Source organism: Argiope bruennichi, chromosome 10 (assembly GCF_947563725.1).
Source record: "Argiope bruennichi chromosome 10, qqArgBrue1.1, whole genome shotgun sequence".
Classification (NCBI taxonomy): Eukaryota; Metazoa; Arthropoda; class Arachnida; order Araneae; family Araneidae; genus Argiope; species Argiope bruennichi.
The window spans coordinates 68,232,678-68,259,849 of record NC_079160.1 but is presented as its reverse complement, the minus strand read 5'-3'; the positions used below and the strand labels follow the sequence as shown (position 1 = coordinate 68,259,849).

The following is a 27,172-nucleotide window of genomic DNA, read 5'->3' as shown; positions in this document are numbered from 1 at the left end:
AATAAAAAATTACTAATCTCAAATGTAAATTATCACAATAAAAAGTGAAAAAAAAAAAGGAAACTGATTGTAACGCATGACAATGTTTTGATTCATTTAGATGTTATTTACCGGAATTTTCTGCGATTGATTGAGTACTTATATGTATTTGATTCGCATTTATTTGTCTATTTAATTCCATCTGTATATTAAATTTCATAGGACAGATGAAAGGAAAGCTATATCAAGACCTTTCCTAAAAAAGTAATATATTTTTCAACTAGTGCGCTTAATTACGCATTTTGGCGATCATTGTATTGCTCATGGAAATTTCAATCTCTGGAAAAATTGCTGTCTTTGAGAAAGTATTCATAGTTATCGCTGCTTCTCACATATTGTGTCTCTTTTATGATATTGGACACTTAAAACAATTCTGTAGGTAGTTTAAAAGGCATGTGAATTGGTCCAATTTTTGGATGCAAAATAAAGTATATGAAATTAATTTTAAAAAGTCAGGAATTTTACACAGAACATAGCTTTTAGATTAAATTATAATTTAGGTATTTGAAAAGCTCTCATGATAATTTCAATTTTGTACTTGTATATTGTTAATTTTACAATCAAACTTGCTTTTTGTGAAATTTTACATCTTTTCATTGTTTTTAGGTTACAACATGCTTTTGTCACGAATTCCTTTCAAGCATATAAAGCTATTTAATATACAAAGAATTATTCTACCTGGAAGCAGCAACTGCCTTATTGGAAATGCATCAATTACAAATAATTGGAAAAATTATACACATACCAGAGGTGTTAAAAACTTTGCTCATCGTCGAAGCAAAGGCATGCCTATGGGTGCTATACTATATCAGGCATTTTTAGTTCTTGTTTTAGCTTCATGCCTGATGGACTGGAGATTGTAAGTATATTTTTGTTTTACTTTTGATACTTTTATATATTATATTTATTCTCCTTATTGAATTTTATACAAGGTTTGATTATTCTAGGAGCTGAGGAAAATTAGAACTAAGGAAAAACATGTTCATTTCTACCTGAGAAGTCTTAAACTGATCTGTATTTTGTTATTGAGAATTAACTATATCTAAAAATTAAAAATTCAATGAAGTTTTAGTTTGCATGCAATTTAGTGAAAATTATATTTGTTTCTGGATATGAATAAATTTTTGTGAATTTATCTGTGGATATTTTGTCTTTTAAAAAATATTTTATGTATTAAATATGAAAATATATAATGTTTGTGTGAAATTCTAATTGCAAAAAGTTTGATACATATTATCGTTAAAAAACTTCTAGGGCATTTCTAAACTATGGAAGCATTAGCAAATTTTGCATTGATACTTATTTCATTAAAATTTGAGTAATTGTGTGTCTCTTATGCTATTTTTAATGATTTATAAAATTAAATTACTTTTAAATTCATATAGGTTTTATATTAAAGTGTAAAATAGTGGAAATCATGATAAATAATGTTTGATTTAGATCTTTTTATATTTCACAAACACAAAATTTTAAAAGATAAATAACAGAAAAAATTTCTAAGTAGTATTAATAATTTTAAAATAAATCATATGAAAAAAGTTTTAATAAGAAATGATCCTGAATAATATTTATTAGTAACATGTTTTGTGTAGTGGTTTTCTTTATTAGGGATTCTATTATATGGCTTTGCTCTTAACCAGCATTATTCAAAAATTGGAAGTCCATTTTATTATTCAACAATGAATTGCTTACTGTAGTTGAAATGATTGTTGGAAGTTGCTTCTAAGTTGTTTCTCTTCTATCATTCATAAACATAAATAAGGATCTGTTTTATATGAAAATGTCAGTTGCTTCACAATATGGGATCCAAATCCAACCTACTTCGGGTATATGTACCAAGATCTAGTTGACCGAATGAAAATGGTTCACCTAAATTCACGAACGTAGCTAAATATCAAGCTAAACAAAACGGGTTTAAACCAGCGACTAAAACAGGTTTTCTTCTATATAATACATTAATTGATGTTTTTTTTTTTTTCTATATTTGTAAGTCTACTTGATACCATTTTTTTTTTTTTTTTTTAACTTTATAGTAAGCTATTCAAATTCCATATCTTACTATACAGGTAAAATCAAGATGAAATTCGAAAGCTGTTGTGACTTAACAGAAAATCTTCAGTTCATTATTCAGATCATAGATCTATTTAGCGATATCATTCTTGAGAAATTTGATTAGATGAAATCGTATATCCTACTGTTATATAAAACTTTGTAGAATAGCTTAAACTTGAATGTTGTCTTTATCATGAGAATAAGGTTTAAGTTATCTATCCATGACAGTTCTCATTTAATTTCAAAATAGGATATTGATTCTGTATCAATTATGCATTTTTCAGTCTTTACCTAGCATTATTATCTTGTACCTAATAAAAATCTTACTGTAAAATAAACATCTAGACTTCAGATATAAAGGCATTTTTTAAAAATTTTTAGATAAAAAAATAAAAGGAATGTAATAAGAATAAATTTTTAAATTTTGCACACATATAGCCTGTGCTTTAGGAAAATGTGAGGTGTAATTGCCAGAAAATTTCCAGTTGCAATTCCAAAAGTTCATATTGTTTTGTTTTTATTTGTCAAATTCATGACAAAATTTTCAACTGAATCTTTATCTAAATTTAAAAACAAATTCAGAACAAATGACACTGGAAGCTTAATTCCTCTTAAAGTTATGATGAATTCTGTCAAATACATAGAATAATTGCACAATAGGATTGTTCTATTCATAGAAACATTTGATGGGACATTTGAACATAACTTGGCTCCCTGTCACACTTCAAAATTTGTCCAGACCTAAATCCATTGAGAATTTATGGCATATTCTCAAGAATTGTTTAGCTAAGAGGAATTGCATGACAATAGAACAAATGATAAAAAGTGCTATGTGATTGTGGTTCCATGAGGATGAAGTCAAGAACATTTGTGATACATTAGTGAAGTCAATCATTTCTGCTAAAGGAGGACATACTTCATACTAATATAATTTATCAGTCTATTTAAGGTATGTAATGATTAAAAGCAAAGATTTTTTTAAAAATCATTTTTTCTCCTATTTGTCCCAATTAATTCAAACAGTATAGTACAACATATCTGTAGGTATGGTGAGAAATTGTTATTGGATATTTTTAGCATGCTTAATGATGTCAGATGATTGCGGTAGACTTCCGATCCTCATCTAATGATATGTTAAGAAATTTTTTACACATGTAGCAATATGGGGGGAAGCACCATCCTGCATGAAAGTTGTACCTTCTAGCAAGTGTTTATCAGCCAAGCTAGGGATGATGCAATTCTATAACATATCAGCATACTTCACACTCATTACACTCACAGTTTGAAAAGCAGAACCACACAATTCCTCAAAGCAGAAGGGTCTTCTCACAGTAGATGTTGTGGTGAATAGCATATAAGCCAGTAACAACTCTTCTACTCGAGCAGCTGTTTTGGTAAAATGGTTTAGTTACTGGACTGCTAACCACAAGGTCCCAGGTTCTATCCTAGCACATCCCATATTGCTAAAATGTTGTAAATCCACACTATACCATGACTTTCTCATCATGTAACGGGGTTTCCATGACAATTCTAAGATTTTCTGTAATTTAAATTCTGCAGTTGTGGGAGTCAAAAAATCCTTGAAGTATGATATGGGTTTCATCGGCCCATAATATGTTAGGCATCCATTCATCATCTTCCGCCATTTTTGCACTTTTTTTTTTTTTTTTTTATAAAGGAAAGGCCATGTAATTTGAAGCATATGTGTCAATTTTTATCTCTCTACTGCTTATGCCCTTTGTTGAATTTTCAAATGTTAACAGACTTTTGAATCACCCAGTATAACCTTGTAACAATATATTTTAGAGTTAAAGACTTTAAAATCAGCAAATTTTGGTCTGATGTTCCACCTTCTGTTGAGGCTGCCTCTGCTTTAGCCGAAAACAAGAAAAAATCCAAGAAGAATGAGGATAGTGATTCAGATCAAGAAGTTCAGGAAGAAAAACAAGAGGGTAAGAGTAAAAAGAAGGACCGTCCTGGGTTTCGTGATAGAAAGGTAAAGGTACCATTCACTAATTTGTGTGAGAAGAATATATTTATATAAAGTATATTTTTAGATTAGTTATTCTCCGTTTACTAGAAATTAGGCAGGTCAAACAAACATTAAGTTCCATTCATTTAATATTGCTAAAATGATGAACCTTTTCAAGAATCATAATTTTTATATTGATTATAATAAAGTATTCAGCTCCTGCTAGGAGTTATGTTGATTGTAAAAATTCTGGCTTTATAAAAATGAATGGCTCTTATATATATATATATATATATGCGATTTATCATTTCTTTGTCAACTAGAAACATGTTAAATTAAGCAAAATAATCAATATTCTTTTTTTTTTAAATCACATTAGATTGAGTTGTTTTTCCTTATTTATTATGAACACTATTTAACTTGTGTTCTGTTTTCTAGTAGGGTTTTTTTATAAAACAAATGTATAAGCCATTCTAAATGGTTAACTCCTTGAATTGAAATCATGCATTTACAGTAATTGGCTTTTGCAAGTTTATTTCCTTAGATTTACACAATCCTTCATTTGTATATACTTGCTTGCATAAATGTATATACTTGCATTCTTAGATAGTTTTCTCCTGTTGTTATGAGCTCACTTTATTGATTATGAGTTAATTTTTTTAATCTATGTAAATATATTTTAATTTATTTTATAATTACCACCCAACATATTGACAAATAATATGCAATGTTTTACAGAAATTCATATTGAAGTTTCAGTATATTAAAATGTTTCTAAATTTCCTTTGGTATTATTTATTCCAAAGTTTAGATGATAATTTAAAAGAGATTTTACATTTTTTCTTCAATTTATTTGAAAGTATATTTGCCTTTAATACTTAATTATTAATTTCTCTTTTTTTATTGAGCTTATAAATAGTATTTTGGTCTTGTATATTTTAAAAATATTCGAAATATTCTTGAATATATGTATAAAGATTTTAGTAAAAGTACTTACTAAAATAAAGGTACATGCAAAGGAAAATAAAATTTCAACTGTTAAAAATTTGCAAAACTTCTTTATAAATAATATTTAAATCTAATTGAGATTGATTTCGAAATTATGGGTTTATTATTTTATTTTTATTATGAATTTAGTTACTTATTTTTTTTTAAATTTATTTTCTAGATTTTTGACCCAAGAAGTATATAAAGATGATTGTTTTTCAACTTCAACAATTGTAGATAAACAAATACTTATTTTGATGAAAATTTAATTTGTACATTTTTGTGTGGATTAACTTAATAAAAGAAATCATTTAAAAGATGGCTTCTATTTAATCTTAGAAATTATTTAATAACTGAATATTTTCAGTTAGGTTATATAAAATTTAAGATTTAAAAAATAAATAGTTTATCTGACTAGGTCTCTTTATTTTTTAATATTTTAAATATGATACCTGTTTTGTCTAAGAAATGTGAATTATATCTTAATAAACCTATTCTTTTCCTTAATAAAAAAATCTCAATCATACACCTTGTTAAAAACCTTATACCTTAATAAAAAGTTTATATAATACTTGTCTGAAAAATGATAAGTAAAAAGAAAGGAACAGTTATCAAGAAATTCTAAATATTTATGAGTTGAAATATTTCTGTCACTATTGCACTGCATTATTTTTATTAATTACTAAAAAATTATACTTGGGGGCAAGAATTCTTTTACTTTTTATTTGATAATTTTTTGATCATTTATTTAATTAATCCATCAAAATTTATTTACACTTATTTTTAAAAATAAATAGTATTTTTTTTTAAAATACTATTTTAAAAAATGATCTTTTCTTTTTATGATATGATTTTTAATCTTTTCATAAAAATGATCATATCTTTTTAAAATATGATTTTTAAATTAACATTTTTACCCTTTATTCTCATTGGCAAAAGGAAGCATTTAATCGTAACTTATGAAAATTAATGAGCTATACGAAGTTTTTGATATTTTGCTTAGAGTATTTTATACATTACTAATATATTTGTTTATAATAAATGTTTCCACTATAATTATATATACATGAGCATGCTAGTTTCTATTCCAATTCATCTGTATTATTGTTTAGATTTTTAGAGCTAAACAGGGCTTGAGGGCCGATTTTTCTTCTTTTTTTTCTGGTGATCAAATAAATTAGATGAGCATATGTACCGATATCCAGATTTCTGTGTCATGCCAATATGGAAATATTTTATGTTCAGTGACCAATTTAATATGTACTAAATGCATATGCATGATTGATATTTTCAGGAATTAAATCTTGAACTTATAGTCCTCATGCATAGAATCTGAAATTCAACTACTAGACCTCCAAGACTCTTCACTTAATTTCTCTTGTTCAGTTTATTATAGAAAAATTGTTGGGGTTTGTTTCAATTGTTTCAAGATAATGCAAAGACTTTACTTCTGGCTGAGTTACGGCTTTTTGCAGGAATTTAAATAAAAAGAATTCTATAGTTTTAGGTTTAACATTTTTTTTTTTTTTACCTTAACATGTTTAGATAACTTAAATCAAAACTCAGTGTATTAATTGGTTTACTGGTAATACCATTGTGTGTTTAAAGCACACATTTACATAATCTTGTTAACTATTAAAATAATTTACACTTTTTGGCATGTTATTTTTTAATGAAACTAAAAATTTTATTAATTGGTGGGGGTTTTTTTCTATCAATCATAAGTTACATAATCTTTATCAATTGTTTGCTTTTTTGGGAAATTAGGTATTATAACAAAAAAGATTACTGTATTTTATTTTTTTCCCCCTAAAAAAGTAATCTAATTATTTTATAGCACTGACTTTCTTTTGTTGTACAGTTTTCATAGTTTCTTCCATGTCATAGAAAATATGATGCAAGTTCCTGTATTTTGCTTGAATATTGGAAATTGTAAATAATGTGTTGATTTATTGATATTTAATGGGTTTTTTCCCCCTGAATATACTGAAATGTGTTAAGTGCAAAAGTTTTAACATATTCATAAATTTCCTTAACATATCACAGAAAATTATAGTGAAAAAAAATCTAATTCAGTGCCTTATTAATCTCCTTTTAAAATTATTTAAATGCTGCTTTTGCATATATTTTTCAATTTGAAATTCATCCAAAGAAGAATTAGTGAATTATTTCTAAATACTCTGTAGCACATTTCTAATTCATGTATTGTTATTGAATTTTGATCAGGGCCTCTTATTGACATTTGGATATATTTAACATTTTATAAATTAAGTTAATGTTTTCAGTGGTTTATCAGAAAACTAAATAAGATAGAAGGGATTATATCGATGTATAAGATTAAGCTACTGTTCTTTATACTTTCTGCATTAATGCATATTTTTGAGCTAATGTATATAACACAGCCTGAGATAATGCACACACAGACACACACACACAAATCAGAATAATCGCAATAAAACACAGTACAGGATTATTATAATTCCATAATTTATAACCCATAAAATCGTGTTAGTTACACCATTTATAACTCAAAAACGGCTGTAACGATTTTGATTTTTTTTTTTTTTTCTTTCTTTCTTTTTGTTTCAGTCTCGAATAGCAGAATAACCATTAAAATATCGTAAAAGTTCACGGGGGGGGGAAAATTATTCTTGGACTGCCATGGTATGGCGATATGGTGGTTTTTGGCATCCAAACCACCGATATCAACGATCAAATTACCAGCTATCAAGTTGGTCGATATGTGAACTGCAATGAGGCGGTGTGGTGTATATTCTCACTCCTTATTCACGAACGTCATCCCGCTGTTGTACATTTGGCGGTGCATCTGGAGAATGGGCAATGAGTTTATTTCACGATTACCGCGTCAAATGTTGCTCAACGAGCTGAAGCACTTCCAACGACAACATTGACAAGTTTCTTTGCGACGTATCAAAGCGATCCGTTTCCCCGAACGTTGCTTTACTCAGAGATGCCACCTTATTACACTTGGAACGCTTCATCGAAGAAATTTCAACGTCGGAAGCAAGGTGGCGCGGTTCTTGGTCATCCGGATGGACGTTCTATTAAAATTGCCATGACGCTGACAAGCGGTAAATTTGTGGAACACCCACCTTATGTTCTTGACCGTATTTATACAGTTCATCCGTAAAATGATGAATGCTTCTATTTGCGGTTGTTACTGGTGAATATTCGAGGGTCAACACCATTTTAATCACTAAGAACTATTAATGGTATAGTGTGCCCAACATTTCGTGCTGCATCTCAAGAGCTCATTTTGCGTGAAAATGATAATCATTGAGACACGACAATGGCTGAAGCAACTATTTCTGCATCTCCAAGTCAGATAGGCACATTATTTGCTATCATCCTGTCGACACGCTTCTCGTCCAATCCATGTGACTTGTGGAACAAATACAAGAATAACATGTCAGAAGACATTTTACATCGAATTCATGTAAGTTCAAGAAATATCTATGTTGAGGAGATGCATAACCAGGCTTTGCTGTTGATTAAAGACGTTTTACCTCATGTGCGGCAGTTTATTAGTGAATTTAGGAATGCCAGCGCCAGATCGTGAAATGAATCGGAATTGGAACGTGATTATGATCGACATGAATTTGACCAATCAGTTCAAACGAATGTACCCCTGCTGAACACCCAACAAAAGGAAGTGTATGATACATTAATGAAGGCAATTAATGATGGAAATCGTGGCTTATTTTTCCTGGATGCCACTGGTGGAACTGGGAAGACATTCCTCATATCATTGCTTTTGGCCACTGTTCGTGCGAGATCAGATATTGCGGTAGAAGTTGCTTCTTCTGGCATAGCGGCCACATTGTTGGAAGGATGCCGTACGGCTCATTCAGTGTTAAAGTTGCCGTTATACCCGCAAAATTCTGAACAAGTGACATGTAACATTTCGAAACAGTCCGCAATGGCCAAAATTTTAGTAGCATCTAAAATCATCGTATGGAACGAATGCACGATGGCACACAAACGCACATTGGAAGCACTTAACCGGACATTGAAAGATCTTAGCAATGATTTTACTGTTTGACGATTTCTACCAAACACTGCCAGTCATTCCAAGATCGACTGCTGCCGATGAAATAAACGCTTGCCTCAAATCATCAAAACTGTGGCGCTATATGAAGTAACGTCAACTGATAATAAACATGAGAATTGCATTGCTGAATGATCCATCTGCTGAAGATTTCTCGTAGCAATTGATGACTATAGCTAATGGCCGTGTTCTTGTCGACGAATCGAGCGGATTGATTTCATCTCCTCGGAATTTTTACAATTTCGTTTCATCGAAATATGAGCTCATCAGCAAAGTGTTCCCAAACATCATTGATAACCACAAAAATCACAAATGATTGAGTGAGCGAGAAATTTTGGAGGCTAAAAACAAAGATGTGGATGACTTAAACTTCGTAATTCAGAATCAAATCGTTGGTACTCTGCATTCATTCAAATCTATTGACTGTGTAACAAACGAAGACGAAGTCACCAACTATCCATCTGAATTTTTAAACTCCTTGGATGTGCCTGGCTTACCACCACACATTTTACAGCTGAAGGTTGGCTCGGTGGTCATGACGCTTCGAAATGTAAACCAACCAAAAACTATGCAATGAAACGCGTTTGGTTGGGGAAAAAAAACAACTGATGATTAATGTGATTCACATGATATATTCTAAGGAAAATTCAAAGATGAGGAAGCTCTAATTCCAAGGATTCCCATGATCCCAAGCGATATGCCCTTTGAGTTTAAACGAATTCAGTTTCCAATTCGTGCTGCATTCGCGACGACGATTAACAGATCACAAGGCCAATCGTTGAGTGTTTGTGGTCTGAATCTAGAAAACCTATGTTGTTCTCATGGTCAATTATATGTGGCATGTTCACATGTTGGTAAACCATCCGCTTTATTTGTTCTTGCACCTGATAACAAAACAAAAAAATGTTGTATATCAGAAGGTGATTGACTCGAGAGAATAATCTCGAATTTATATATAGATTGAATAAAGAAAATGTCTTTCTGATAAGCCATTGTAATACTTATTTTCGTAGTTTTATTAAATTTTTTTCCTTATACTATTATAACAAGTCAAATATGTTTAAAATCGGAACAGCCATTCTTGAGTTATAAATGGTGCAACTAAACTGATCATTGATTGTTAGGCGGTACGAAGTTCGCCGGGTCAGCTACTAGAAGATATAAACATAAAAACTGTACAAATAATATAAAATACGAAAATTTGGAAAAAAAATATCTAAATGGAAGAATATTAAGAAAACTTACTCTACAATCGGAAAGAAATTCCAAAATAATGTCATATCTCAAATATTTGGGCCCCCCCCCCCTTCTTCTTTTATAGCTAATATTCAACAGTAAGCAGATGTACTAACTTCCTTAAGAAATCTAGAGTAAACCAAAATGAGAAGATGAAACACTTCTTAAAAATCAGATAGTATGTACTCTTATGTGTCTAATTGACAAGGTTTATATATAAATCTCTGTTTTGTTATTGAAGTACAAAATAAAGTTTTATCTAGTTTTGGACTAAAATTTGTCCAACATTAAAACCATATGATTACCAAAACATCAAATAAAAATGATAGATAACAGACACAGATAACAGTTTATTCATCTATGATGAAAAGTCTCATTTGATTAGCATTTTAGAATGATACATTAGCTATTAAAAAAAGAGACAAAACCTACCCAATGGGATAAATATTAAGATTCATGGATTACCATCACCTTTAATCTGAAATGATTTCAATATGCTTTTCTAATAATTTATCTCTAACTTGGATTAAATAAATTAGGGATTATTATTTAATTATTATTTCCTGTGATATATTTAAACCAAAGATCATAATTTATGAAGAACATCCACTGAAAATTCCAGATAATAGGAAAATTTCTTTATAAAACTTCCAGTGAGAGTCATTTTCTGTTAATATTGATTTTTAATGCTGTTTCTGATTAAAATAAGATTGACATTTATTTATAAATTATTTTATAAATTGTTGATTGCATTATCTTTCATTAACAGCTGAATTTTCATCATTAAAAATGATTAAAAAAAATTCAATGACTGGCATTGAATCATTTTAAATATAAATTTAAATACTTAAGTTAAAAGGAGAAATTGAAAAATTTCTGTGATGTGTAGAAAAATTGTTGCAAATTATTGAATATTCATTTTTATGTGAAAAAAAAAAGTTTGTTCTATCAATGCTTTTCCATTATTTAAAATTTTACAAAATTATAGTTATGGAAAATTGATATTTTTTGTAACATGTTAATTAAATATTATAATTATTAATATACTCCCTAACATTTATGTAATATATTAATTAAACAATAAATTGTCAGAAAATATGTTTTAATAAAAGTACATTTTTAATTATCTGATATTCTGAGAAATTACTTTTAAAATGCTGTAATTAAAAAAAAATTATATTTTAGTGTATAGGTGTAAAAAAAAAAAAATGTAAGGACTCTCACTAAGTGCAAGTGGTTAATCTTGAAATTAACAAAAATTTTCTGACAGTATTTTTGAAATTAATTTCAATTCTTCAAAAGTCAAGCATTAAAAATCTTTTTATTCAAGTATTGTGCATCTTAACAGTGCCTTGAAATTTGAGAACAAAGGCTCTCATTAGGTGCAACTAGTTAATCTTGAAATTAACAAAAAATTTCTAACAGCATTTTTAAAATTCATTTTATTTCTTCATTCTAAATTCAGGCACAGAAATTTTTTTTATTCAAGTGTTCTGCATCTTGTTAATACTTTGAAATTTCAGAACATATTTTTTCTGAAAATTGTATAATATAGCTTAACTTTCATGGGTCTGTCTTCCACTGATAATGGTACTTCTAATTAAGGTTCTCTACTGCTAGCTTAAAATAATTTTCTTAAAAATAAAACTGTGATAGGCACTAAATTTTAAGTAAATATTTCAATTATTTATATATCATATTCAATTTTTTCTTTGAATGAGCATATGGAAATTTTTTTTCACTAGTCAGTGGATTCTAATTTCTCAAATCTTTTCTATTAATAAAATTTTTAAAATATTAATATTAATTGCTATTTTTTATTATAATTACTTCAATACTTTACCATTATAAATTAAGTGTTCATATTCTAAATAATCTCTGGAATCAACTTTTTATAAAAGGATAGTGAAAATAATTTTCCCCTCCTTTTTACTTAGATACTTCATGTTTTCGACATAGTTGAGTATTCATTTCATTCATGATGCACACATGAATTTCTAGTTTTGTTGCATTATTATCATAAAAATTTTGCTGCCAAATTTAAAAATAAATTTTGAATTTATTTTATAATTATTTTTTTTAATCTGTATTAGCTTATTATTAACATTATTCTAAGTCTAAATATGAATAAAAATATCTGTAAAATTACAAATTCTATAAATTATTAAATTTTCAATTATGAACACTTAGTCAAATAAAGTAGGTCATATCCCTATCTATTTCATTAACTTTAATAGTCATAGCAGTATTTATAAACATTCAGTATTTGTATAGAATTGTGTATAAATGTAGATGATGCTCAAACATGAATTATAGTAGATAAACATATGCATTTCTACAGAGTCATTAAAATAAATAAATACATCACTAACATGGCAATAAAATTAAAAGTATGTTGACTTTATGTTGTATCTAAATTCGGAAAATGAATAAATCTTACATTACTCATAAAAGTAACTTTGGCATCAAAGTGCATATCTTAATTAATTATGTGCACTTGCACTTTTTTATATATATATATATGCAAAAATTGCATACAACCAAAATATTTTCACCACATTTTCTATCATTAAATTTTTTCTATATTTCTTGATTCCTTTAAAAGTATTTATGAAGCTCTTAATAAAATATTCTTTTTAATTTGAAGCGGAGTATTTTCTTCTTAATCTTCTGATTTTCAATTAAAGTGGTGCTTAATTCTAATGAAGTGTCAGATTTTGTTAATCAAATGGAATCCTATATTCCATTCCCATTCCTCTTCTGAAAATCATTACTTTTTAAGAATGTTTAACTTTTTTTTTATATGTATCTAATATTTTTTATATGTTTGTTTTTACTGTGCTGGCTTAAAGCTGTTTATATCATTTATAGAGAATGAAGAGTATTGCCTTTATAACATTATATAACTATACAAATCTTTATGATATTAATATTTTTTATTAATTAAAAAATAATTAACAATTATATAAATGTTTTAGTCAACTATTCTTTCAATATATAATGAAGAATATGTTTAATGTTTATGCATTGCTCTTTTTTTAAAAAACTAGTGTATTTACTATTATTCCAGATTATAGAATATGAAAATCGAATACGTGCATATTCCACTCCTGACAAGATATTTCGATATTTTGCCACACTCAAAGTATATAATGAGCAGGGTGATTCAGAAATCTTCATGACTCCAGAAGACTTCTTGCGATCACTTACACCTGGTGTCAAACAACCTGAAGGTAAATGTTTATTTTAGAAAATCAAAAAAGAAATTTTTTTAATTTCCTTCATGTACATCAAAACATGAGATTTTTCACTAAGCATTTTTCTGTTCCCTTTTAGAAGAATCAGAATATTGATTTAATTTATTTTCAAATATTTCTTTTTATTGTTTAACTTCTAACTGATAGCAATTTGAATAAAAAATAGCTTAATTGTTGATGTGTTGTATCACATTTTTTTAAGTAAGCATTTTTCTGAAGAACAGAATGTCTACATGATTTTATTAAAAAATTATTAAGAATATAATGCATCAATGTTTGATTTTAAAAAAAGTTATGTTTTAGATACAATATTTTTTGGAAGAATGTTTCTTTGTCATTTTGTATGACTTCAGGTAAAAAACAAAAACAGATATTAAAAAATGGCAAAAACTGCTAAAGAAAGTTAATGAAATCCAAGGCTTATTTTAAATCTTCTTAAATTGTACTCTTAACTGTTATAAAATTTAAATTCAGTAATAAAGTTAAATGTGTATCCTCTTAAGATAACCATAAGTAAACATTTCACTATAAAACCAAAATTAATATAAATATTCAGACTTATGCACAATATATAATTATTGTAAATTTCATGCAAATCTGTCATAAAATTTTGTAACCATTTTTTATTTTTTTCCATTTAATTCATTCAGTTGTGCTTTAAATAGCATGTTTATACATGATAATATTCTTTTTATTGCATATGATAATTTTTTTCTAAATAATCTATTGAAATTGGCTTTTATCCACCCTTTTAGGATTGGGACTCGATCAATATAAGCGAGTTGAACTAAAGGTATCTTGATTATTTTTTAAAAAATAATCTTTTTTTTTTCCTTGCTAAATGTTTGCTAATGTCAATTGCATTAATTTCACAAAATATTGGATTTAATATAAGCTAAAACTTTTTATTGGTTAATTTAAGTATTTATTTCTAAAAATTCATGTTCATTCACAAGCTTGTAAAAGTGTAAAATAATTTTAAATACTCATTTCTTTGCTAAAATCATTATAATTCATTCTCTGTTTTGAAGTAATAATACTGTAAACTTTTTTAAATATGTATTTATATAGATTTTTTTAAAAGATATTTTTGAATGTTATACATGAAACATTGATAAGATAAATCCTTTATTACCAATTTATTCTTTCTCTTTCTATCTGTCCTTTATTTCTCTTTCTATTAAGACTGCTTTTATGGCTTTCAGTGTATTGAATATGCTTCTGAATTTCATTTTTCCAGGCTGATGCTTTACATGTTCCTGGGTGTAAGCTAGACATAGAAGTGCAAACTGCTGTAGGTTTTGTTTTGATGTGTCTGCATGCATATTTAAATGCTTATATTTACCTTTCCCAACAATTCCTCCTTAAATACATATCTGTTTTGTGGTTCATTGGTTTTCTAATCATGACTATTTATATTTATTGATTTATAAATGATGTTATCAATAATGCTTATAAAGGCCAAAAATTTATTATTCAAAGCTAGTTTCTTTGTAGAGCTATCATTAACACTTGTGAATAATTCTTGTGAAAAAGAGATAAGAGTATTTAAAGATTTTGAAATACATTTCTAACATTTAAAATTATTTCCGTAGTTAACGTAAACATTTGGAAATTGTATTTTTAAAAATAAGAATATTTAAGTATTTACTTTTCTAACTTTTAATATTTTAACATGTGTTAACTATTGTAATTATTATATTGCAATGAAATGTTATTTCTTAGTAAATGACTATTGAATAGTATTCAGAAAAGTAGTAGTACTAGTATATCCCTTAAGAGTACTTAGTAGCACAAGTATATCCTTTAAAAATGCTTAGAAGTGCAAGTATATTTATTTTTAAAAATTGAAATATTATGTTTGTGATTTTAAAATAATTTTTAAACTGTATTTCATTTGTGTTCTTTTATATATTTATGGTTTTTACTTCAAGGTATTGTGCTCAAGAATATAAGGAAAAAAGAATTCTAAGAAACTCTTAACTTTTATTTAAATATTATTGAAAATTATTTAAAAGATAAAACTGGTTTATTTTAAGTACCTCTAATACAAATAATTATGACATTCTAAAAATATTTTTCTCAAGATTTCCCCCCCCCAGACAAATATTACTATGTAGGATTATTTTATTTAAAAACATTTTCTTATATATTAATGGATTCATTAGAATTAAAATTGGTAAAAATTATGGGAAAAAGTTCTCTTCTGTTACTTTTAATTTTTAATATATTAAAGAAAATGATACGATAATATAAATAATATAAAAAAATTTTAAAAAAGGGAGGAAGGAAGCTGTAATTAAACCTGATCAAACTTCTAAATCACATAAGAAAAAAATTTATTAATATACCGATATATAAAATTAAAATTAAAAAATTCATTCTCTGTATTATATTTTAAAAACTTATTATTTATCATGTTTCTGGAAGTATAATTCGTATTTATTTATGCATATTATAATTTTAAAAGATTTTTTTTTAATATCAATAAATACGTAAAAAATTTTATGCAGATTTGTTTTTCTTAAAATTAATTATATATTTGTTTTATTTTGGCTAGTTAAAAATTGTTCTTTCTTTTCATCAGGATTCAAATAAAACTATGTTGACTCCAAATAAAGAAAGCATATTTTCTAAACTTGGAGCTTCTGAATTGATTGGATTTTCAGAATATATGTTTCTTATCACAATTTTATCAGGTTAGATATGTTTCATTCATAGTTCTTTTTTTTTTTTTTTACTTGTACATTAAGAAATTTTTCTATTACCTTTTACAATTGTGTACAATTATATAGGATATTATTACTTAAGATTATACAGTTAAGGATTTCGATCCACAAATTTATTCACCATGTTGAAACTGAATTTGAAGTAAGCATATCTGTTCAGTAAATATTTACAATTCCACATTTATTTAAGGAAATTATGAATCTTACTAGAATTATCATTTGGAGGGATTTATACTTATTGCCTAAGTGTCAAGCAAGTTTTGCTTTGTGCAGCATGCAGTTATCATGGAGATTAGAAAAAGAATGCATCAAAATTTCTATTTCACTGCCTGTGTAATTTGGACAATTCATTTAAACATTAAATGTACAAATTTTTCTTAAAGGAATGTTAATTATTCTCTGCTTTCTAGTGTTACATATGACCAATAATATTGTGTGGCACATGTAACTGTTTTGTTATTACTTTCCGTTTTCATTATTAAATGGTTAATTGTGAACAAATATATTAATTTGAAAAATCTATATGAATACCATAAATTGTTAATGAATTTTGTACTGTTTTTACTAAATTATTGTGTTAAATGTCTTTGTAAAATTAGAGTTTGCAGGAATTAGGGGATAAATAAATAATATTTGTCCCCTACAATTCATTGTTTTTCTTTGCATTATTATGCTTTTATAAACATAAAAATGTCTTAAATAATAATATTGAATTTTAATTTTGAGGGGTTTCAATAGTAATGAATGCGAAGATTAAATAACAATTAGTTGTTATTGTTAAGAAAGAAACAATTTCAGTGATAAAAATAGATTTGAATTCTTTTCATAAAGTTTCCTTTCTTTAATTTTTTTTTTTTTTAAATTTCAGACAATTTTTTTAATTACTACTATTAATATATATATATATATATATATATATATATATATATATATATATATATATATATATATTACAAAATCTTAATTGATACAGAAAAAAGTTATAAGTATCCTTGATTTTATTTTTAAAAATTAGATTTTTTTCCTCCTTCAAATTATTAGTGATTATGCATATTACAAAATCTTAAACAAAATAGAAATTACTTATAAATTTATGATTAAAATTTATGAAATTAAAAACATTATGAAACAATTTTGATAATATATTGTAAACTTCTTTATATATGTTTGTTATTTGAATTCTGGATATATTTCATAATTAATATCATTGTGGTTACAACTATATCTTAAAATAGTTAAGCAACTTTTTTTATTTCATTTTTTTTTTCCTTTTGATTTTTTTTAATAACATAAGACATTATTTTTTTTAATTTCTGTTATTATTTAAGAATTTATGATTGTCTTTATTTAAATAAGAATATTTATTTTTTATCTCCCCCCCCCATTCTAATTTTTCTTCTTGGTAGATACATAAATGTGGCATTTCTGTTTTCTAAAAATAAGAAATTGAAATGAAAAATATAAACTTTTATATACATCTTGTGCTGCAATTATCTGTATTTATATTCTTTTTATTGACTATAGTAATTATTTTTATCTTAGAAATATGTATGCATTTCTTCTAGCTTCAAAAAGACATTTTGAAATTGCATTTCGAATGTTCGATTTGAATGGAGATGGAAATGTTGATTATGAAGAATTTGAAAAAGTAAGATATTGAAATTTGTATAATATAAACTTTTTCCTCCCTGGAAATATTTGTAGCATGCAAATTTAAATCTATTATTATGAAAAATTATATGAGAATTATGCAATATAAATTTAAGAGTAAAATTTATTGTTTGTGTTTCACACAGTAGAGTTTTTAAATGATTGGCAATTCTCTTTGAAAATAAGCTTTAATTTGTACTATGGCTAAAGTGTCAATTAACATTGATGTTCTTGGCTTAAGTTTTTCTAATGCTTAAGCTTTTTTTTCCACCCTTTAATATATATATATAATAATAATTTAATTTTGAAATTTGTTTTAAAGCATATTTGTTCTACAAATCACAACATTCATAATCTAATAAATAATTCGATTTTCATTGCAACATATGACTGTAGTTTGTAAAACACTGATGTGTGATCTTTTGTATTGTAACTTTCTCGTTAAGAATTACCGGTAATCCTAGACATACATTTTAATAGGGATGGAACAGGAATTTTTTTTAAACCATAGCAGTATGTTTCTTGAGAATAAGTATGTCAAAACATTATTTAACTAATAACATTTAGTGAAAATCATTGACGAAAATTGCAAGAAGCTATCATTTTATTCTTATCTGCATTATTAGTTTTGGATTATGGATCAAAGGAGATTTAGTTTTTAGAATAAATATGAGAAATTAAGAGTTATATACAATCATGAGACCTGATGAAGGATGAGCATATTTGATATAAAGGAATTGCAATTTTAAGAGACATAAGGTATTATAAGCGTGAAGAATTATGTCCACATTGTAAAAAAAAAAAAGTTATAGAAGCATTTAGTAATTAACATTTTATGAAATGTGTTTGAAGTGCTGAAATCTGCATTGCTTGAAAATTTTGACACTAAAGAAAAGGAATTATTGGGAATCTATCTCTTATACATTTTCCAAATTTTTATATGATTGTCTAATCAGATCTTCTCTTTGGACTATTTTACTTTTTAGTTTGCAGAACAAATCATGTCATATTATGTAAATGGCTTTCAACTTTTAATTCTTTTGGTGATTTTTTTAATTTAGAGCATGACCCTGGAAACTGACCATAGAAAGCTGTATAGAGTTGAAGAGTTGTTTAGATGAATTTTTAATTTCTAGATGAGATGGAAGTTGCTTCTATATTCAAATACTATATTGCTTTTTTTTTTAATTGACATTATTCAAAACCACCTGTAGTTCAGTTTAACAACAAGATATTGGTAGGAAGTAATAAAAAAAATAGTTTCAGAAATCACTGATAGGTGTATTTATTGCACTAAACAATGTAAAAATGTTACAAAAGAAGAAAAAGGAATAACATATACAAAATTACAATGAAATCTTAAAATTTATTCACTTTCCCTACTTGGTACTCAATCACATTCAATATGACTGCACATTTCTAGGACAGTGCATGACATGTAGGAAATACTCTGCTCTGTCTGTAATATGTTGTATCTTAAGATTCTCATTTATGATTCCATCAACATAAACTTTTGATTTCAAATAACCTCTCAGCCAAAAGTCACATGTAGTTAGATGGGGAACAAGGCACTATCACAAAGATTATGGATGCATATCACTGATTAAGGTAATACAGTGATGTATGTTCTGGTATTGTAAGCTGCATATTCACTTGAGCGTAGAATTTTTTTCGGAGCTCTCTGCATGTTTTTATAAACCAAATTACTGGCACTATTGTTGTGTATAAAAGCATAAATTTGCATTTTTCTTTGATATTATATTTTATATTGAATTCTCTGTTTGGTAAGTTACAACAGTGCCATAAATTGATAATTGGAACTATTTTTTTTTTTTTTTTTCATGAAGTCATACTTTTCATGCCATCAATAGTTTCTATTCAAGTTTGGTGTCATTTCGGTTATGAAGTCAAGATATGGATGGCTCAAAAGAATGTCAGTTTGTTTTTTTTGTTTTTAAATCACCTGGTATACTATATTAATATTTTTTAAACTATCTCTGTTATTTTCCAAGCTATTCATATATTGATTAATTAATATTACATTAAACAAAAGTCGTATAATCTAATAGTATTCCTTGTACTATATGTCTGATATGGTCTTTAGATCACACAGCAATTAATTGATAAGACTTTAAATTGTTATTAATTTGAATGATTATCTAAAAAAATGTTTCTTCCTACTATAGGTTCAAACGATTATCAGAAGTCAAACAAGTGTTGGTATGCGACACAGGGACCATTCAAACACTGGAAGCATCTACAAGTTTATGGGAAGTGCATTATCAACATACTTTTTTGGTCCAAATTTGGATAAAAAATTAACTATTGAGAAATTTTTGGAATTTCAACATCAGCTCCAGACAGAAATTTTGACACTGGAAGTATGTTGTTTAAAAATAAGTATATTAATTTATCTATGTTGAAATTATCTATAAAAAATCATTTTGGTTTGGAAAAACTATTTGTGTGGACACATTGTAAAGATGTCTTTATTATCAAAAATATTACATTAATTAAGAGCCTAATACAGTTAACTAAAATTGCCAATCATATTATTTTCTGAAAAAAATATTATTTATTATAGGCATATAATGACTATAATCTGATATGAACCACAGCTGCATGGCTTATGTTTTGCTGAGTATTATCTCTGTAAGCTATATATCACTCAAAACTCTTTAATAATCTTCTTGAATATAGAAATCAAGAGTCACTTTCTTATTTAAGATCATAAAAGACAAGACATATGATAATAAAATGAATGAATTTTATTTCATTCTTTTTATTATCATAAGTCTGTAAGGAAATTTATTTCTCAATTTTATAGTTCAATGAATTTCTAGAGTATTTATTTTATTCTTCTCATGTTTCATTTTATGTGGTTGAAATTATAATGGCTGATGTCACATTATTACATTTCATCCTTGTTTAGGTATAATTATGTCCTTAACTATAGTGAGGATTTATTTAACAAAATGGTAAAAGTGTAAAGTTAAGCTTAGTAACGTAAATACGAAAAAAATATTTTGCTTATAAATAGGTTGCTTCATTTCAGACATAGACAGCCAAATTGCTTAAAATATATTTAGTCTGTATTTTTAGCCAAATTTTTGCAAGTCCTCTATGTCACTATACAAGACGGAAGAAGCATTACAACAATTAGTTCAAATGTTTATTATTACGCTATTTGGTAGTTCATTAAAACTATAGTATATAATTGAAACATGTGGATTAGAGTCTAAGGATATTATTACTCGTGTCATCATTGCTGAACCTTATTTGAACTGGATATCACTTTTTTCACTTCAAAATAATTGTTTTCTTCCTTAGTTCCAGCGAAAGAGACCTAATGCAGATGGATACATTCGTGAAGTTGATTTTGCTGATTTACTTTTGACATATGCTGGTTTATCTGAGAAAAAGCATGTGAAAATGCTGAAGCGAGTAAAAAAAATATTTAAAAATTCAAGGGTATGAATATTTTTAATAGATACATTATCAGTTGTAATTATTTATTTAGAAGTAAATGAACTATGCTGGGGAAAAAAATTTCTTAGCAATGTGTTATTTTTCAGGGTATAAGTCTTGATGATTATTTATTGTTTTTTCACTTCCTGAATGATATCAATGATGTAGATACAGCTTTAACATTTTATCACATTGCTGGAGCGTCGATAGACCAAGGTATAACTAAGAGTGTGTTTTTTGTTTTTATAAAATATATATACAGTAAGAGATTGATTAATGAACATAATCTACATCTTGTTATAGATTATCATAGCTTGCATCATTTTTTTAAATTATAAAAAATTGATATACTGATTTGATATACTATATTAATATTACTAAATTGCTCATCTCATGATTTTTTTTTTTGTTTATAAAAATACAATATATTAAAAGTTTGTTTATTGAAGTTGTTGTATAATTTTGACATTTTGAATTTTTGTTATTGATTTTCAAACGTACTAAATATTTGCTTGATTTTATTGATTTAATAAAATCTTAGAATGGGAATTTAGTTCAATATCTTTTATTTTCTTTAATCTAATAAAAATGATTTATTAATAATTTATTTAATAAACTAAAATTTTATTAATCTTCTTTTCTAAAACATTCCAGTAAATTAAATTTTTGTTGGAAGATACGAAACTTTTAAAAAGAAATTCTGTTTCAAACTTTTTAAAAAATTATCAAAATATAAACATGCACCTTCTATTGTTCTTAGCATTAGCAGCAATGAATAAAAATACTATTTTCCTGAATTCCTTTTTTTTTTTTAAATCTTTATGCTATTACTTTTTTCTATTCTGATAAAGTTAAAAAATATTACTGGCAGTCACCTTTACAAAGGCAGGTAATATTTAAATGCTTATTAAATTATTGCTAACAAATTAAAAAGATTTAAAGAATAGGGTTTTTTCCCCCCAAATGAAATAATAAAAGAATTGTTGGATGATTGAAAATAAAATAACTTGTCAAGTGCCTTAAGTTTTCTCTAGTCCATTTTTTAAACTATTTTTTTCTTTCTATATTTACAATTAATAAAAATATGAATAATTTTATTTAATTATTTAGTCAAAAACTTTATTCTTAGGTTGGATATTAATAAAACTTAGCTCTGCATTTTAAGAAAAAATATTTCTTTTCTGAAATAATACTTATAAATAACAATTTTACATTTATCATTTTTCGTTTAACAGCAACTTTGAAACATGTAGCTAAAACAGTGACCCATTTAGATTTAAGTGATCATGTTATTGATGTAGTCTTCACACTATTTGATGAAAACTGTAAGTAATTTATTACCATTTTCTGATTATTTCATTAACATCTCTTCATGTTTTATGTAATAAATATATAATGTATTAATATATCAGTTTGTTGCTATGTATTCTTTTACCTCCAAACATTTTGACTTTCTATTGCATTGTTGTCTTCCACATCAATTAATGTTTGTCACCTTTTTAAATGAAAATCTATAATTTCTTTTTCATTGAGAATATCCGTTGTAAATTTTTGTATATCTCTATCATATGATAGAGATATACAAACCATGTTACTGATGTAATTTTTATGCTTTTTTGATTGATAATTTAGAATGACAAATTTTGGCATAAATATACTTTGGAGATTTTCCTGTAACTGTTAAAAGTAATGGAATTTGTACCAACCTCTAAACAAAAGTTCTACTGGAATTGTATTGATACTGATAATCCAACTGCTGAAACTCCCAGGGTAATCTGAATGGCCATTGTTGTGACTCTTAAAAGAATTTTTATTTACTGATTATTCGTAAATAAATAAATTTAAAAAATTAGCACAATATAATAAAAAAGCAAAATTTCAGGATAGATGATTGGCAGTATACCTTTATACATCTAATTATATTAAAAATTAAATTAAAAAGAGCTGTAATATTTAGAAATGTACTAAATATAAAAATTTACATCATTGCTTATTTTTTCACTTAAACTTTATCTATAATTATCTTAAAACTAAACTAAACTTGAAACTTTATTTAATTTAATTTTATTTGATTTAACTATTTTAATTTAAAAAATTTAAATAGAAATCTACTGAATATGAAAAAAAAAAATTCAAAGTATCATATTTTGGTTATCAAGAATGGGAGAGGAGGGACTAGAATAATAATTGTGAAAACAGTTTAAATCTAATTACAATAATGAAAAGTATTGTTGCAAAATATTTTTGAAAGTTTATCAAATCATAGAGAAAAAGATTGTATGATGATTAAATTTGTTATCATAAAGAAAAAAAATGATTTTTTTTTTAAATTTTAGATTTTATAAAAATAATTTTTATGCTATAATTTGCATTTTTTAAAAAATTTACTTCAATTAAAGAAATACACCCAGTGGTCCTACCCCTCAAAAAAGCCTACTCTTTATGTTCCAGAATGAGCAATTTGTTCTACTGAGTGTCAACACATATATTCCTTTATTATTTGTTTATATTATCATATTATACATAGGCAGTTGGAAAATTATGAGTGTATTGCTGTATAATATAGAGTTACCATGGTCCTTGAATTCTCCTTTTGTGCTGTACTGGGGACCCCTGAAAAATACTTACTTTTTGTTAGGTTCTTGAAAGATTCTCTTCCAATTCTAAAAATACTGCTGTATAGTATTTACGTAATCTATTTTTTTTTTAAAGATTTAATGAAATCTGAAATTAATGATTTTTATCTCAACTCTAAACACATTTTTTCGATGACTGTAACAATTGGGAAGGCTACTATTTCATATTTTTTCAAAGACTAGTACTAGAATTTTTTAAATTTTCTTTTATCACTTTTTTTTTTTTTTCTGACAGTTATACCATCTAAAATAACAGAAGAAATAGGATTTTTTTTCTTTTTTTTGTTCACAAATTTGAACAGATACTAAAACATTTATAATCATTTTTAAACAACTACACAGATATCTATCTAAAATTTTTATTAAGCATTTCCTTCTGTTTAATGCATCTCTTTAAATGAAATTAAAACATTTTACTCAAATTTAAAAAAAAAAAATACTTTTCAAATTTAAGCTTTTTAAATATTTATTCCTAAGATATCATAGTATTCAACAGTTCATTGTATATGCTTTAATAATATCTATTGCTTTTCAATTTACATTTTTCCTCTCATATAAATAGTCTCTTATTTAGAGGTCAAAAATTGACATTCCGATTTTCTTACTCCTCCTCTAATCCATTAAGATATTCAAGCGCAAATTTAGGGAACTGTTTTCAAGAGCCAACTCAATAGCAAACTTACAAAGTGGCTGTTATGTAATTTTTCCACATTTTGAAATATTTCAATTATTAGTTTTGCCTTGAAAATTCTGTCAACAAAAGACGAATATTGATATGGGAGAATTTTCATTCTCCTATCTTTTCTCTCTGTGTAGTTTGAAACAAGAGAGTGTAGCAAACAGGATTATCACACAAGGAAGAAATTTCCAACTAAACCAGAGGTTGGAGATAATATTATTATGTCTTACTACAATTATGATGAAAATATGAACAGTGTTCAATCTTTTAAAAAATTATTCATAGTAAATAAATTTTTTAAATGTCAAAGTGTATATTTTTTATTATAGTTTTAATTTTTTTTGTTTTATTTATTTATGAAGGCAAAGTTTAAATATAGATGGAAATTAACTTTTTTTGCAGCAAGCTTGTTGAATTAATTGGTAAAAGTACATCAAAACATTACATTCCAAATTTCATTAAAAATAGTGACAGTAGTCTTAAGAAGCCCTGAAATTTTTATGCAGGAAATGATAGAGAATCCTGATTTACCTTCTGATGGCAACTGAAAATTTAGTTTTTGCTCTAAATTCTTTGGTAAAGATAACCAATCTGCATATTTTAAAAACAAATTTAAAATTATATGCATGTAATGATATTTTAAAATCTAATTTAAATCCTGATTAATTTCCAAAGTTTTAATTTAACCCATATTAACTTAATTCTAAAATGTTCTCTTATTTTCCAATCCAACTCCACTTTTTCTTTATTTAATTAATGCTGCTCAAGCTCTGTAAAACTGCTTTAATCAGAACTTTCACATGCTCTGAGTGAAGGGATAAAAATCTGTCATGCTAAGCAAATTCTTTTAAAAGATACCTATATTTCCCTTGCCTAAATCTACACATTTCAAAGAATCCCTATCAGAATCTCATAGTATAAAATCCCTGGGGAAAAATATTTCACTCTCTTTTGTTCTTCTCTTGTATTGTGGACTGACGTATCTTGTTGCTTCTTGCTTGTACATAAATTATGCCTCCCAGGATGAAATAAATCAAGTTTAAAAATTCAAAGGTCTCGGCTATGAATCTGCTAAAAAATTATGTTTTTACATGCATGTAATAACCATTGCATAAAAATGACCATTGTTCATCTAATATAGAGAAAAATTTTGTGTTATTTCTGGAACATAACATCACAATTGCTTTTTCATAGTGCAAACTAAATATTATACTGTTAATTGTAATTGCCATAATTTAGATTTAATTTTTTTGTTTCTAGCGGATGGACAGCTAAGCAATCGAGAATTTGTTGCTGTCATGAAAGATCGATTACATCGTGGTTTGGAAAAACCTAAAGATACAGGATTTGTGAAACTTATGGACTCAGTATGGAAATGTGCAAGGCTTAAAAAGCCAGTATTGCTTGATGTTTGAGAAGTGTTCTTATCTTTGCAGTTATTTATTTTATCTCATTATTTATAGTACATTGTAGCATATAAAAAAGTAAGAGCGTCTCAGGTCATATAAAGAATAGGTTTCTAATATCACCCTGTATTTAGTTTCTATCGCTAAAGCTATTCAAAGTAATTTGTACTTTTTGTGCTTGCTAAAATGTAAGCTTAAACAAACTGTCTCATTTATTCATTTGTCTTCTATAATCAAGTTAGATGAGAGGAGTTGATGCATTTCAGATTAAAATATCTCACTTTTAACTGTGATTTGTTATGTAGTTTAGAGTGTTTTATCACTTTCATAGCATGTTATGAAATTTGCAGAATTTAGCTGTAATAATACAACTATTTATCTATCTTCATAAAATGTAATTAAAATGTTACAAAAACCTGAATTATTGACTTACTATTTTGTGTTTGTAATTATTTTATTTTTACCAACATGTATTTATCTCACAAAGAAATTAAACAAGGTAGTTTTTATTATTCTCTATATGATGTGAATAAAGTTTTCATGTAATTTAGGCAAATCTTTGCAAGATTTATTTTAAGAAATTGAATAATGATTATTAAATATTTTTTAAACAACAATATAAATTCTAATTACAATACAAAAAAAGACTTAATATAGTGAATTCTGAATGAATAGTAAAGCATGTACTAAAGAAAATTAAAAGATTTAACTTTCAGAAAAATGTAAAAATTTACATCACAATAATAATTTGATTAAAAATGAACATAAACGATGGTTGATATATGCCATGTGTTATATAATGAATATTTTAATTAAAACTTTGAAGGCTGGTTTGCTATTCTATTCTTTTTTCTTTTTTTTTAAATAGATTCCTAATATAGGTATAAATATTTTATATCTGTTTTCATACAAACATAACTACTGTAAATTTTTAATGGCTTTACATTGGCAAGAGATATGCAAGAAGGAGAGCAAAAATCTCAAATGAATTC

General features: G+C 26.3%; 1 protein-coding gene across 3 annotated transcripts; it reads left to right on the top strand.

The window, feature by feature from the left end:
* Positions 1-68: 68 nt before the first annotated feature.
* On the top strand, positions 69-26,601 carry LOC129988244 (calcium uptake protein 1 homolog, mitochondrial-like). 3 transcript variants are annotated; one of them, XM_056096422.1, is made up of 13 exons: positions 69-243; positions 646-898; positions 3,898-4,087; positions 13,426-13,588; positions 14,368-14,405; positions 14,853-14,906; positions 16,200-16,311; positions 17,907-17,989; positions 20,178-20,372; positions 21,322-21,462; positions 21,567-21,675; positions 22,695-22,784; positions 26,035-26,601. In XM_056096422.1, the coding sequence occupies exons 2-13, from the start codon at positions 654-656 to the stop codon at positions 26,187-26,189; spliced, it is 1,575 nt and encodes a 524-aa protein (XP_055952397.1). In that variant the 5' UTR covers positions 69-243; positions 646-653; the 3' UTR covers positions 26,190-26,601. The 3 variants fall into 3 exon arrangements, with proteins under 3 accessions (XP_055952397.1, XP_055952399.1, XP_055952398.1); XM_056096423.1 differs by lacking the exon at positions 69-243 and adding an exon at positions 521-539; XM_056096424.1 differs by lacking the exon at positions 14,853-14,906.
* The last annotated feature ends 571 nt before the right edge of the window (positions 26,602-27,172 follow it).

Coding starts and splice junctions, on each gene's coding strand:
- LOC129988244 (XM_056096422.1), top strand. CDS start 654: ATGCTTTTGTCACGAATTCCTTTCAAGCATATAAAGCTATTTAATATA. Junction 899..3,897: donor TGCCTGATGGACTGGAGATT/GTAAGTATATTT, acceptor AATATATTTTAG/AGTTAAAGACTTTAAAATCA. Junction 17,990..20,177: donor ATTATGAAGAATTTGAAAAA/GTAAGATATTGA, acceptor TTCCTACTATAG/GTTCAAACGATTATCAGAAG.